At 37.8% G+C, this 13,868-nt stretch overlaps 1 protein-coding gene across 1 annotated transcript in view; it reads right to left on the bottom strand.

Moving 5' to 3' along the window:
* Positions 1 to 13,841, bottom strand: part of WSB1 (WD repeat and SOCS box containing 1) — a 17,153-nt gene extending 3,312 nt beyond the window's left edge. The window contains exons 1-7 of the mRNA XM_006095497.2: positions 13,492 to 13,841; positions 8,239 to 8,407; positions 6,614 to 6,882; positions 5,345 to 5,476; positions 3,652 to 3,752; positions 1,311 to 1,483; positions 694 to 807 (exon numbers count right to left, since the gene is read on the bottom strand). Of these exons, the coding sequence (XP_006095559.1) occupies positions 694 to 807; positions 1,311 to 1,483; positions 3,652 to 3,752; positions 5,345 to 5,476; positions 6,614 to 6,882; positions 8,239 to 8,407; positions 13,492 to 13,531 (998 nt within the window). The 5' untranslated portion in view covers positions 13,532 to 13,841. The remainder of the gene's footprint in view (positions 1 to 693; positions 808 to 1,310; positions 1,484 to 3,651; positions 3,753 to 5,344; positions 5,477 to 6,613; positions 6,883 to 8,238; positions 8,408 to 13,491) is intronic.
* Positions 13,842 to 13,868: the final 27 nt, after the last annotated feature.

Below are 13,868 nucleotides of genomic sequence, written 5' to 3'. Positions count from 1 at the left end.
CTGGGTGGGAAGGGAGCAAAAGCGGGGGAGAAATGGGAGACATCTATAATACCGTCAGTAATCTATAATAATAAAAGTGTAATATACTAATTAGACTGGACATCCTTCCGGAAGAAGCCGGGGCTGCGAGGGAAGCCTGGGTCCCGGGTGCCAGAGGGAAGCCAGTGCCAGCAGCTGGGGGAAGGAAGGCCTACTCTTGCACGAATTTGGTGCATTAGGCCTCTAGTAAAAAATATATAAATAAATAACAACAACAACAACAACAAAAAGGAACAGAGGGAAAGGTATGCATTATCTTTAGTTTACATGGATACTATTCAGGTCAACCTTCTTTAAGACACACCAACATCTCCCAGAATCTTGTCTAAAGAAAGAGACACTTGCCCTAGCTGGTTTGGCTCAGTGGATAGAGCGTCGGCCTGTGGACCGAAGGTTCCCAGGTTCGATCCCCAGTGGGGGGCGTGCAGGAGGCAGCCGATCAATGATTCTCTCTCACCGTTGATGTTTCTCTTTATCCCTCCTCCCTTCCTCTCTAAAATCAATAAAAATATATTTTAAAAAAGAGAGACACTAAAACCCAAACTGTAAAAAGGCTTTTTTTTCTTTAGCCTTAAGAATGTTATAAGTAGACAGATAAAAGGAAATCTTTAAAAGGCAATAATAAGTAGGTCAAGCTGTAATTCACACACTTACTTATCATCAGCAAGGCTTGCAATATGCAGTCCATCATGACTAAAAGATACAGATCGTACCCATCGGTCATTTGCTCCTCCAGCAAAAATTGGAGTAGGTGGGGGAAACAGGTGCCTGAGGTCAAAATACATGTTTTCAGTGGAAATGTATCACTTCAAGAAACAAAACTACCCAGGTACAAAGTACATCTGTCTTTGAGTAATGTTTAAAGTGACCTTAACATAACTAAGAAGACTTAAGAAGAGCTGATATATCCAAATTAAAGGGACCTGAAAAGAATTACTAATCTCCTTTTAAGAATGTGGTTTAAGGCACTAAGATTAAGTTCAACTCTAGTTTTAACTTTTTTTCCCAACATGAAACTCTAAATATAATTACCACTGTCATGTCCTGTTAAGTAACAAGATCTATATATATCAAGAGAGCCAAGTTTAATTTTTAGAATTTATATTTAAAGCTTTGCAATATTCAAGGGCTTAAAAAATAACAAAATTTTAAATTCCAATAGACTGCAATTTTAGGTTTCACATGTTAATTCTAATCATTCATAATTTTTTAAAAGTTATACTGATAGCCAGAGATGAATTACAGACTAAAGTAATTCATGCTGTACCTACCCAAATTCCATCAGAATGTCTCCAGTATGTGGATCCCAGACATATACTCGAGTATCATAAGATGCAGTAGCCAGTAATGCTCCATCAGGAGAAAAGTCACAAGCTACAACATCATGGTGATGTCCTTCTAGTTTCCGTATCATTGTATATTTATCCATATCCCAAAGGAAAACCTGCAATAAAAAGGCAAATGTTATAGCTTCACTCAGACACACAGAGGACAAAATGGGACATCTTAAACTAAAACTGCTAAATTTAATCCAGATTATATTAAATTAAAGATTATAAATTATGGATAATTAAAATAATATGCTCAGTGTCACAGTCAGATTAAAATCAGTCTTTAAGTTAATTAAAGTAGACATGCAAATTCTATTTCAAATGTTTCTGTTAAATGTTAATTAAAAAATAAGCCTAAACATAAAAAAGGCAATGTAATTTAACCAGTTATACTGAAATCCATTTATTCCAAAAACTAATTAATTAAAATATACAGAAATAAATAGGGTTAAGTATTACAAACCCCCTTCTTTTTCTTCCAGAAACTACCAAATTTTTAAAAAATATACAGACAGAAAATGTAAGGTTAACAAATTGTTACTCCATTGGCATCTCCTTTGAGATAATCACTTGTTTACAAAAGGCTTGGGTCACCAACGTGAGCCTAGGAAGAGAAACAGATACTGCAAGCAAGGAGAATTTTCACAGCCAAATGAAATTTCTTTGGCAAACAACAAGGATGTTAAACCACATTACAAAATGAAAATGCTAATTTATGAAAACAATACAATAACAACATTTCTGTGAATCAAGATTTGCTAATCTGATTTTCCCAAATTGACCACACAATCATTATTAGTCATTTCAAATATAAAACATTTAAATTACTTTAGTACAAGTTCACATACAGTTTTAGATTCTAAAATCAGTAATTAGACTGTGCAGAATAACTATAAATAGGATTCGAATGTTTACTGCAGTCTGTTATACTAAAAGTGAGATTGGAAATTTAACAATTCTAGTAAGACAACTTCTCTTCCTCTTGGGATAAAACAATCCTTTTGGCTACATTTTTTTCTGCACAGACACAATATATTACTTCCAAAGGGGAAAAAAAAACACACAAATTTTAAATTGGATCAGACTTAAGGTATCGCTACCATCTTAAAGAATTCCAAAAAATAGTACAGAGAAACCATCTGAAAGCCAATTAATTACATTACATTACATGGTTTCACATGTCAGACTCCCAATTCCATCAGATCAATTTACTTGGAGGAGTCAGTGGGTTTCACTGGGGGGAAATTATTTTAAAAAAGAAAAAAAGAAAGAAAGAAAAGCAGAAAGTGGACATCGACCAGCACCTGTGTACGTACAGTACACCTTGCAGCCGAATGCAAGGTTACTTCATCCTATGGTAAAGGTCGCCCCCAGCCCGGTAGCCAGAGATGCCACTCTTTCTGCCCAGCTAACACCATTGTGCGCCTGTGTGCGAGTGGTGCCAGCATAACCTCAATCACACCAATATTGCTGCCACCACCTGTGACAGGGAAAGCAAGAAGCATATGGAAAACACACAGCCTAAAATAGCAATGTCAACATCTAGCTTTGTGGTTCTTATGATTTTTAAAGAACTAAACTAAGTATTTTTTCTAAATTTGCAACTATCATTTTAACATAGTTCTTGGACAGATAAAATGCATTTTAACCAGCCTCCCACCCCCCCATTATCACATGTATTTGGACTTCAACCATTTTCAATAAATATCTGAAGCTAAAAAGATCTCTAACTATACTGAGCTGGTAGACAACTAGAGAATTCATCAGTAAGCGTAACCCTCTTAAGAGTTACTTTATTATACCAAATTTCTTCTGTAATTCACTCTAGGACATACATGAGTGCTATTTTCATTTTTATTAGACTTTTAAGTTACTTTTTCTCAGTTAAATGTCCAGGTCCAGCTGGGACTCAAACTTTTTAAACAGCAAACTGGACAAAAAAAATAGAACAACAAAGAAGAAAATTATTAGCAAGGGAATGTCTTAACATTTGGACTATATCTCCTACATAGCACATATAAACTTTCCTAGATCTTAGAAAAAAATTTGACAAACCCCCTCTTTTATGAATAGTATCTCTAACTAAAAGTAATATAATTTCTTACTTCACAATCAATAATTATATTTAATTTCCCTCATGCAAATACTGCATCACAAAATAAAACATTTAAGATATTCATGACACCGAGCACAGACTTGATGTTACTTAGATTTAAAAATGATTATGCACACATTATTATAATCTAATTCGCAACAAATGTATAAGAACTTTGACACATACGGCTTTACTGGCTCCCACTGAGCACAGCATGGAAGAGTCAGGAGAGAATGCACAGCTGTACACCCAGTTCTGATGGGCTCTCAAGACTTTCATCATGTTTCCTGAACAAAAAGAAATACCCGTGTTAACCCTAGAATCCACTTCAAATGAGTATCATTCAAAAATGGCAGAATCATAGAATCACAAACTTCTACAGTGACAGTTAGCAATACACATCAGTTACTCATTTTTGTAACTAAAGTTTTACTGGAATACAATCATGCCAGTTTGTTTATGTTGTACTCCAATGGCAGAACTGAGTAACTATGGCCGAGTTAGCATGGTCCACAAGCCTAACATTTGCTATTTGGCTCTTCAAGAAAAAAATCTGCTCACCCTTCATTTATAGAAAAGACTTCTTTTGGTCTAATCCCTTTATTCTACAAATGAAAAAACTGAAACACAGCAAGGTTAAGCTTTAATAAACATCTTCAAAATGTCTCTTCACCCTTCTTTCTTTTTGATAATCTACATTCTACTCCAAATTCCCTGTACATTATACCCTAAACACACAATTATGGCCAAGTATATTTTAACTCTTAATTTTACAAATATTTACTGAATACCTACTACATGCCAGGAAGTGAAGATACAGCTGTGAATAAAAATCCCTACTCTCTTGGTGCTTACATTTTACTAAGTCTACATTCTTAAAACATATGCACACAACTGAAAATATGTTGAGAAAGCAAGCATTGTGTGATATGTAAAAGAATATAAAAATTTAATTACCAAACTGTTTTAAGTATTGGGATTCCTTAACCCTTCGACACCTGAGAAATCAGGATTGATAAAATGCAGAGGAAGCACCTCATAGTTTGGGAATAACGTATGATTTTATTAGGCAACGGTTGCTACCCATCAGCTGGAACAAGTCTCCAAATCTGAGAGTTTTGCTTCCCACTACATTAAGCTATCTAAGCAAGCCTGTCAACTTTCAGCTTGTGGCTGTTAGAGAATTACAAGGTTTTAGTTAAAACTATAAACTCATTAAAGGCTAAGAAGAGGGAAGATATACTCTCCATGGTCCTCTCAAACAAGGTAGATTCTCCAAAACTTTAAGCATCACAAGTATCAAGGTTTCAGAAAAAAATGAGTACTTACACTAACATACTTTTTATTATATTAAAGGGCAATTTTATTTTTATAAAATAATTTATTAATCTATCCAACATAATAATATACTTACTAGCATTTACATGTTATAAATTCTGATGTACAAACCATATTTCAATCTAAATTTTATTAGATCACTAAGTTACATCTGTTTGTTATCCTATAAGGTCTACTTAAATTTTCACTAAGCAAATGAAGGAAGTTAATAACTCTCCCTAAGATAAGGAAATAAACCAACACAACCAGTTCATATAAAACCCTAAAACTGACCTAGATGTTATCCTCAAATAGTTGATACAGATCTGTGTGGTTAGTTTGTGAATAATATTAGATTGTATACTTAGAGTAACTGCTGGCTCCTATTCTGGGTCACATTTATGATTTTATCAATACAGGGAAAAGGGCCAAAGAACTAAGTATAGAAAAGGAAACTGATCATATGCCATTTATAAGTCAAATGCCCCTGATAAACCCAATATCTTTCAGTAGTAATATCAAGAAACTAATTCTTTTTCATAGCCTGGAAAAAAAGACATACCATCATCTTTCAGGTCCCACACTCTCAGAGTTTTGTCTCTTGAAGCTGACACTAGGATCAAGCTCCCATCTGGAGCAAAAGTTAAATCTCTGACCACTTCAGTATGATCTACCAAGTTAAGGAGGAGTTTTCCTAAATGCAATGAAAAGGGAAAATAAGCCAATGTTAATAATGTTTATCAGTTTCTACTTTATACTGTTCCTCACCGTTTAAAAAATACTTGGGCACATCTTTAGCTTACCAAGTGTAAAATGACTTACTTATTAGTGTTTTTACTATTACCTTCAAAGATTCACTATATACATTGTGTGTTTAAGATTTTTAAAATTGATTTTTAGAGAGGAAAGGTGAGGGGGAGAGAGACAGAAACATCGATTGGCTGCCTCCTACAAGCCCCTTACTGGGGATCAAGCCTATAACCCGGGCCAGGAATCGAATTGGCAACCTTTCAGTATATGCCCAACCATCTGAGCCACAAAGCCTGTATTTATTAAAGAAAATTAAAAGGGAATTCGAATTCCTCAAGCATACACAAGCTCTTGGAACAAGTTAATTTAGTACATACACACACACACATATATACTTCCATTATCATTTTTAAATCTTTGTATACTGTGGTTTTAAAATATAAATTTTCCTTTTCTTTTCCTTAGCCTTGGATTACTAGTGGATTATCAAACTTCCCAAAAGATGCACGTTATCCCGCAACCACTTAAATTTTCAAACATAATTCCAGTGGGGGGGGCGGGGGGGAGGGAAGTACTTTGTTCATCTTATATTTTAAGAGTTTTGTTTTCTATGAAAATCTATGTGCTTAGTTTTTTTCAAGAACCCAATACATTTAATGACACCCCTACTCCATGTTTGTATCACTTGCTGTGTTCTAATGTACATATTATTCTAATACTCATTTTTAAAAATCTTTCCAAAGAGTTAAATGATTGTTAAAAATCAGATTTGTCTTGAAACATGTAAGCTATCAACCACTGAAAATAGAAATCACCTTGCTCTTTGATAATAATAATTAACGAAACACTCCTAGATATGCCCTTCTTGCTGTAATATTCAAGATTGATCAAGCAGTGTGAACTCTATTATCCTAAATTAAAACCACAGCTGAACATGTCATTAGGCCAACTAAAAAGACACATTGTACCAATTCTTGCTTTTCACTAAGTTAAAATCCTCAAATCATATATTCTACTGCCTACTAGCAACGCCCTCCATCATAAACTAATCAAGCCTGCCTTTAAAACTCTGAATCCATACCTGTATATACATCCCATATTTTGATACGCCCATTGCTTAATCCTGTGGCAAGGAGTAGCTGATCTTGTCCAAATTTGAATCGATGCCATTCTATATTTACACAGCGACTCTGTTTTTCTGGAACTGAAGATCCAAAAGCAAGACTCCAGACTATATCACCACAGTCTATAATATGTTCACGAGGCTTATTTTTCTGAGCACCATCACTATTTTGTCTTGACAATCTCAAACTGTTTGAATTAGTGATATTCTTTGTGCCATGCAAGAGACTGGGGAAGAGGTGGGGGAAAAAGTCAGATTAAAATTTAGTTATTATTTATTCTGGACTCCTGTGGATATGAAATGATCTTTGTTAACCTCAATATTATTATCGTGATACTAAATAACAATAGAATCCCATAAATGGGAAGGGAAAAAAAAGTTGTTATTAGCTATGAGGGTATGACCAAATAAATCCTCAGTAGCGGAAAAAGAGGAAGTTCAACAATAAAGTAATTTTATTTATTTCAAATTTTTCTTCGAAATCACTGTATCGGTTAGGACTCCTTTAATTAACCTAAAGCAAGTGTAAATAAGCAAATAAACGAAATAAAACCACTGAGAAGTTAAGATATTGTGAAGCTGACACCAGAAAATTTCCCTAAAAACACCCTGGTAATAATCAGTAGTTTCCCATACTTTCTAGACCTAAAGCAGTGATGGCGAACCTTTTGAGCTCGGCGTGTCAGCATTTTGAAAAACCCTAACTTAACTCTGGTGCCGTGTCACATATAGAAATTTTTTGATATTTGCAACCATAGTAAAACAAAGATTTATATTTTTGATATTTATTTTATATATTTAAATGCCATTTAACAAAGAAAAATAAACCAAAAAAATGAGTTCGCGTGTCACCTCTGACACACGTGTCATAGGTTCGCCATCACTGACCTAAAGTAATATGTAATAAGGACATTAATAAGTATAACCATGAAAGTAGACTACACACAAAAAGCAGGAAAAGATTAAATTTAATATATGATACATTTAAAAAAACTTTCAACAATTATCCAAACTCAATTAAACCCAGAGGATAAGTACATAAATAGTAATTATATGATCTATGCCACCTCTGTTATCTAATGAAATATTGTGAAATTAAAAAGTATCAGATAACAAAGGTCATCTGACCTGGCACAACACAATATATACACTACACAATTAATCTGCCTTTTAATACACAGAAACATTTATTAAAAACACAAAAGTACCTGAAAAAGTGTTCTATAATATACTAGAGGCCCAGTGCACCAATTCATGCATGGGTGGGGTCCAGCTGGCCCTACCCCTGATCAGGGTGGGGGCGGGGCTGGTCGGTAGGAGGGGCCGAGGGCAGTTGGCCAGCTGGCCCCACCCCCTGGTCAAGGGGACAATTTGCATATTAGCCTTTTATTATATAGGGTAAGGCCAGATAATTCTTCCCACAAATTTTCCAATACATTCAGCTTATGATAAAATATTTTTATAACAATCTACAAAGGTAAAACTTAAATATCAGTATCGTTGTTGTTTTTTTTTTACTCCATGTACTGAAAACAGGAAATTCTACAAGCAGATACAAAGTACAAAAAAGAAAAGTGTCTTACAAGTTCGTAAGGCACTGGGACCATGGAACAAGCTTTACTGTACAATATCCTTGAGACCAAGCGAAGTATGAACCATCTGGAGCAAAAGCAACAGTCCAATTTTCACGACCACATTTCTTGTCAAAAGGAGCTGCTAGAGCCAAAAGTTCACCTATAGTACGTGATCTCACTAAAAAAGAAAAAGAAAAATACAGGATATTATATATAACCAGCAATGAATTTGAGACTGCCTCCATATTACTTTGGGACACACTTAACTCCATTGAGTATTTTTCCCCTTTCCTATGAGGACAAGATATGAGTTTTGCTTTCCACCCTTTGAGGGGACATATCTGGTGTAAAGACCCCTTAATGATTACATCTTCAAGTTTTGTTGAAGTTAGCTTCCTAAAATTTTCCAAAGCAAGAACTTTTTAGAAAGTTTCAATTAAAAAAAAACCAAAAAAACGATCAAGTAACAATACTGTAAAGGTCAATCAGGGCTATCAATTTCTGAAGTCCTGGCTTTTGCACTGCCTTATGTTGTCATCAATTTGCTAACATTTAAAATGCAAGAGACTGCCCAGTCAATGTGGCTCAATGATTAAGTGTCTACTCATGAACCAAGTCAGGGCACATGACCAGGTTGTGGGCTCGATCACTGATAGTGGGCATGCAGAAGACAGCTAATCAATGATTCTCTTTCATCATCAATGTTTCTATCTCTCTTCCTCTCTCTGATATTAATAAAAACATATTAAAAAATAAAACGCAAGAAACTAAAGTTACTTTGTAAGAAAAGTATCTTCTAAAAAGTCTGTAGCTTTCAAAAACCATAATCCATTATAAAATACAATACTACATCATTACTGAAAGAGAAGCACTATAAAATGGTCTATTCAAACATGAAAATGCTTATCTTTTTTAGGCCATGGTCACAAAAAAAGCACAAAACCCTCAAAACTAGAAGGGACTTAAAGACTATTTAGTCCAATCTCTCAACCAGTGTTTTAAATGCCTAACATTCAACAGTGGTCCTCAGCATCTTCCTAATAAACTACAAATTGACCCCAAAATGAAATAATTATTTTGCTTTTTGAAGGACAAAAAACAGACAATCCCATACATTTTTTGTTTAATTAAGAGTCTTAAATTTAGCATTCATAATAAAACTGGCCTATTAACAGAGTGCACAGAGAATTTTTATTGTGTTTAACATGCATGATCAACAAGCTCCTTCCGTACGTGTGCATATATATACTCAGCTGGAATTTCCTCAATTTTGGGAAAGGGTTTTCTTTATCTTGGGTTGGTCTTACTTTCAAATTTTGCTACTCTTCCTTCTCAGTTATAAGTTTTTGTCAAGTTTAGTGTCCCTATTATCTATTTTGTGGTCAGTTGCCTGGTAATCTCTACAGTTTATTTCCAACAACTAAATTTCAATATATTCTATGTATTGCAATTCAAGTAAGAACCACTTATACTCCTATTGCAAGGGCAGATATGTAAACCTCAAAATGTTCAGTGACACTTCCAGTCTCAATGTGTGCTCCATCAACAGCTAGTGTAGCACCTGTCATGACAGGGGCTCAGTAAATATCTATTGAATGAATATGAAAGTACATGTATAAGCTCTCATTCTTTTTTTTTTTTTTAAATATATTTTATTGATTTTTTACAGAGAGAAAGGGAGAGGGATAGAGAGTTAGAAACATTGATCAGCTGCCTCTTGCACACCCCCTACTGGGATGTGCCCGCAACCACGGTACATGCCCTTGACCGGAATCGAACCTGGGACCCTTGAGTCCGCAGGCCGACGCTCTATCCACTGAGCCAAACCGGTTAGGGCTAAGCTCTCATTCTTAAGTGATTTAAATATTTCATTGCCCAATTCTTTGATATATTAATGAATAAGCTATGGTTTAAAAAGTAAAGGAACAAAACAGACCTATTTTTCTATGATACTCATAAATATGAGTATCTAATAAGGCTAATTCTAATTTGGTATAGCTCAGATTATCAGAAATTTTCCTTTTGATGACTCAAAATCTTCCTCCTTGCCACTCGACCCACTCAGTCCTGATTCTGACCTAAGAGAATAAGCGTAATCCTGCTCACATGACATTCATACGCTGAAGACAGCTATGACATCATCAACTAAATATTTTCACCAGGCTAAAATTTCTTGTCCTTTTGATCATTCCTTAGATTAGGTAGTTTCAAGTCTATTCCCCATCTTCACCTTCATCATACTTTTCTGGATAAACTCCAGTTAGTAATGGCCCTCATAAAAGTGGCACCCAGAACTAAACACAGTACTTAAGATGTGGCTTCATATAAGCAGCAGAACACCCCACCACCTACTGCCAACCCACTTGTCATCAATACAATATAAAGTGACATTAACTTCATTAGTAATAATGTGACTTTCTTAATACAAAATTTCCAAACGAGTGACTCTCAAATGCCTGCAGAATAACTTTTTAAATATACAAAGGCTTTTTGAAAGGGCTTGCCTCTCCATGTTTCCTTACATTCCTCCAAGTCCATAATCTTTTTTTGGTCTGTATTTTAGATCACTCTATTTTCTTTCAGCATCCAAAAATATCTTTAATTACAAGGCAGAGGTTTTTTTTCTTCTTTTTACCTTTGGCCACAATCACAAACTTCCTTTTATATAAAGGGTGGTAATAAATCAACAACTTAAAAACTGGTTCAAATAAAACAAAGACCACGAAATAATAAGCTAATTTATTCTTGAATATAAATTCAAGAAATATAAAAAGCACACCCACCAAATAAATACTGTTACAAGTACTGTATTAATAATTACCTTGTGTTTCTTTGTTAATAGGTGGAGCAAATGATCTTTCAGTTAATCAAATGGATTTAAGCACTCATTTAAATACTGGTACAATATTTTAAACTAGCACAACGTTTATAATGAAGTGCTTTGAGAAAAGTTTTGTAAGATAAACCTTTATTACATTACCTGCAACTGTTTAATATTGGTATCCTAAGAAATGTATGATTTAGGGGAAAGCTGCCTGCCATGGGAGCTCAGCCATAAATACAACTCTCCATTATTAGTATCTGTACAGTAGTACACATCATCTGAGTCACTGTTGAACCAAATTTAGCTCCTTCTTCACATTCCTCCCTGCAATTTCATAACCAGAAAGGATCTTTGATAGTGCCTTGTGAAAGAGGGCAGAAACTCCCTGACAGATTTAATTATTCATGGAATCTTGTCTCCCCTCCTTCAGTAGTAGAGAACCAAAATAGGTATAATTAATACCCAAGAAAGAAGGGGGAAAGTAAGTCCTTACAGATAGCTACAAAGCTACACAGAGATACTAGTGTTTAACCCTGTATCCAAATGATACTTCAAAAAAAGCCCTGGCTGGTTTCCCATCCGCCAGTGGTTGCGGGTTTGATTCCTGTCAAGGGCACATACCTCCCTTGCACCCAGGCCCTTGTCAGGGCTGATTCAGGAGGCAACTAATCCAGGGAGGTAACTTAATTGATATCCATGTTTCACTTTTTCTCTCTCAAATATCCTCCATGAGGATTAAATAAAATTTGTTCAGTTAGAAAAGACCAAAGCATTTTTATGCTGGCACTTAGTAACCTTATATCCAGGAAATAACACTGAGACCTAAATATGAAAAAAAATTTTTTAATTGAAAAGGCTACTTAGATGATTCTACCTTATGCAGGTCCGCTCTATCCCTTAGAAGAGAGGACTGAAAAGTTTTCAAAATGGTTCATCAAGGTGAAGCAAAAACACAAATTAATGAAAGGCAGATCACTCATCTGTGATATTATGTAATGGGGGGAGGGAGGGAACCACTGGACTAAAAGTAAGAACTTTTTAAAAAATGCATACTTTTATTGATTTCAGAATAACTTCTTTTGCGTTCTATGTTCCACATCAGAGCACATTAGTCTTAAAGCACAGTGACAATAAAAATGGGATACGAATTGTTTTCTCTGCAAATTTAAAAGTTATTAAAATCAGAATTACAAAGCTCCCTTCCTAAACTGCCATTCAATACCTTACCCTTAAAACTAAAGCCATTTCGTTTTAAGCTGTCTCTAAATATAAAAAATTTGACCATAGACAGGATAGAGGGCGATTTGGGTGGTTCAGCTTCTCCCTTTCTCTACAAATACCTCCTCCATGTATTTAGTCAAGGCACCCATTTAGTTGAAGAACAAGGAAATGCAAAGGCTCTTACTCAGTTGCCACCTTCACATTAACATAAGGTCAGAGATGGGATTTTTGTGGTTGTTGGGGGGGAGGGGAGGTTGCTACATCTATTTAAATTTTTAAAATAAAAATGACCTATATGTATGGTATACAACATGTGCAATTTTTACTAAGTCTAGCAATGCACTGTACCTCAACCACTCCCCCTCCCCCCGAAAAAAAAACGTGAGATGCTTTTAAACTGAGCCACTGAGGTCTTGACGCACAACCCGCGACACCCACTGCCCCGGCTTCGGGGCGGCGGAGCTGGCCGTGCCCCAGTTTGCGCACAGCCTTTCCCGACGGCCCTTCCGCACCGCGGCTTCCCTGCGGCCACTCCACCCCGCGCGGGCCCCTCCCTGCTCCTGTGCGCCCGAAAGATAACTCGGAGTCGTCCTCCCCCGAACCACTCCCTTCCTTAACGCCAGGCCATTTTTGAAACACTGCCTTTGCCTGGCTGATGGCGGCGCTTCGGTCGCGTTCCTCCTTAAAAGAGCGGTGGGCACACGAGGACCCCCGCCGTTCACTCATTGCAGCTCAGAGCACGGGAGTTCACTTTCGCATCATAAAAACCTGAGAGTCCCCCAGTCTTGACCAGCACTCCGCCCCTGCCCACTCGACGCCCCAGCGGCTGAGCCAAGCAAGAAGGATCCCAGGATCACGGCCCCGCTCGGACCTCGGAGGAGGACACCGGGGTCCCCAAGTGTGTCGGCCCCGGGCCGCGGTCATCACTGGAGCCCTCGCTGCTCGGCGCCCAGGTTCCCCTCGACCCTGAGAGCCGCGCGCCGCCGCCTCCGGGGCCAGGCGCAGGGGAGGCGCCGCATCAATGAGGATCGCCTTTATCCCTCGCAACACCCACCCGCGCGCCGAGCCGCTTCCTTCCAGTTCTCTCCGGGGTCGGCCGGCTCACCCCACCCCCGCAGCCGCGGAGGGCTCCCCTCGACCCTCCTCCGCCGGGTCCCTGCCTCTCCCGAGCCCCCGCGCGCTCGCCAGCACCCCTCGCCCACCGTCCCGTTCCTCACCGATCTCTTTCTCGTTAACCCTCGGAGGAAAGCTGGCCATCTATGGGGCACCGTCTGATTCCGGGGGTGCGAGGCGGGCGCAACGACAGAGAAGGGAGCGGCGAGCGCTGAGGGGCGTGACGCGGGATGGGTCCCTCCCGGTCCCGGGGACGGAGGGAGGGGCGGGGGCGGTCGCGGCGGCCTCTGCCGACTGCCCCGGGGAAGCTCCGGAAGGCCTCGGACCGAACTACGGGGTCAAACTCAGACAATAGACCCTGGTCGCTGCCTGACGTCTACAGACCCAGACACTCCCTTCCACGCTGTCGACTGAAAACGAGACACTGGAGACAAAATGGCGGGCGGCGGGAATGATATCGGGACTGTGAGGGGCGGAGTCT

The sequence above is a fragment of the Myotis lucifugus genome, unplaced genomic scaffold (genome assembly GCF_000147115.1).
Source record: "Myotis lucifugus unplaced genomic scaffold, Myoluc2.0 scaffold_157, whole genome shotgun sequence".
Classification (NCBI taxonomy): domain Eukaryota; kingdom Metazoa; phylum Chordata; class Mammalia; order Chiroptera; family Vespertilionidae; genus Myotis; species Myotis lucifugus.
This window is presented reverse-complemented; position numbering and strand designations above follow the sequence as displayed.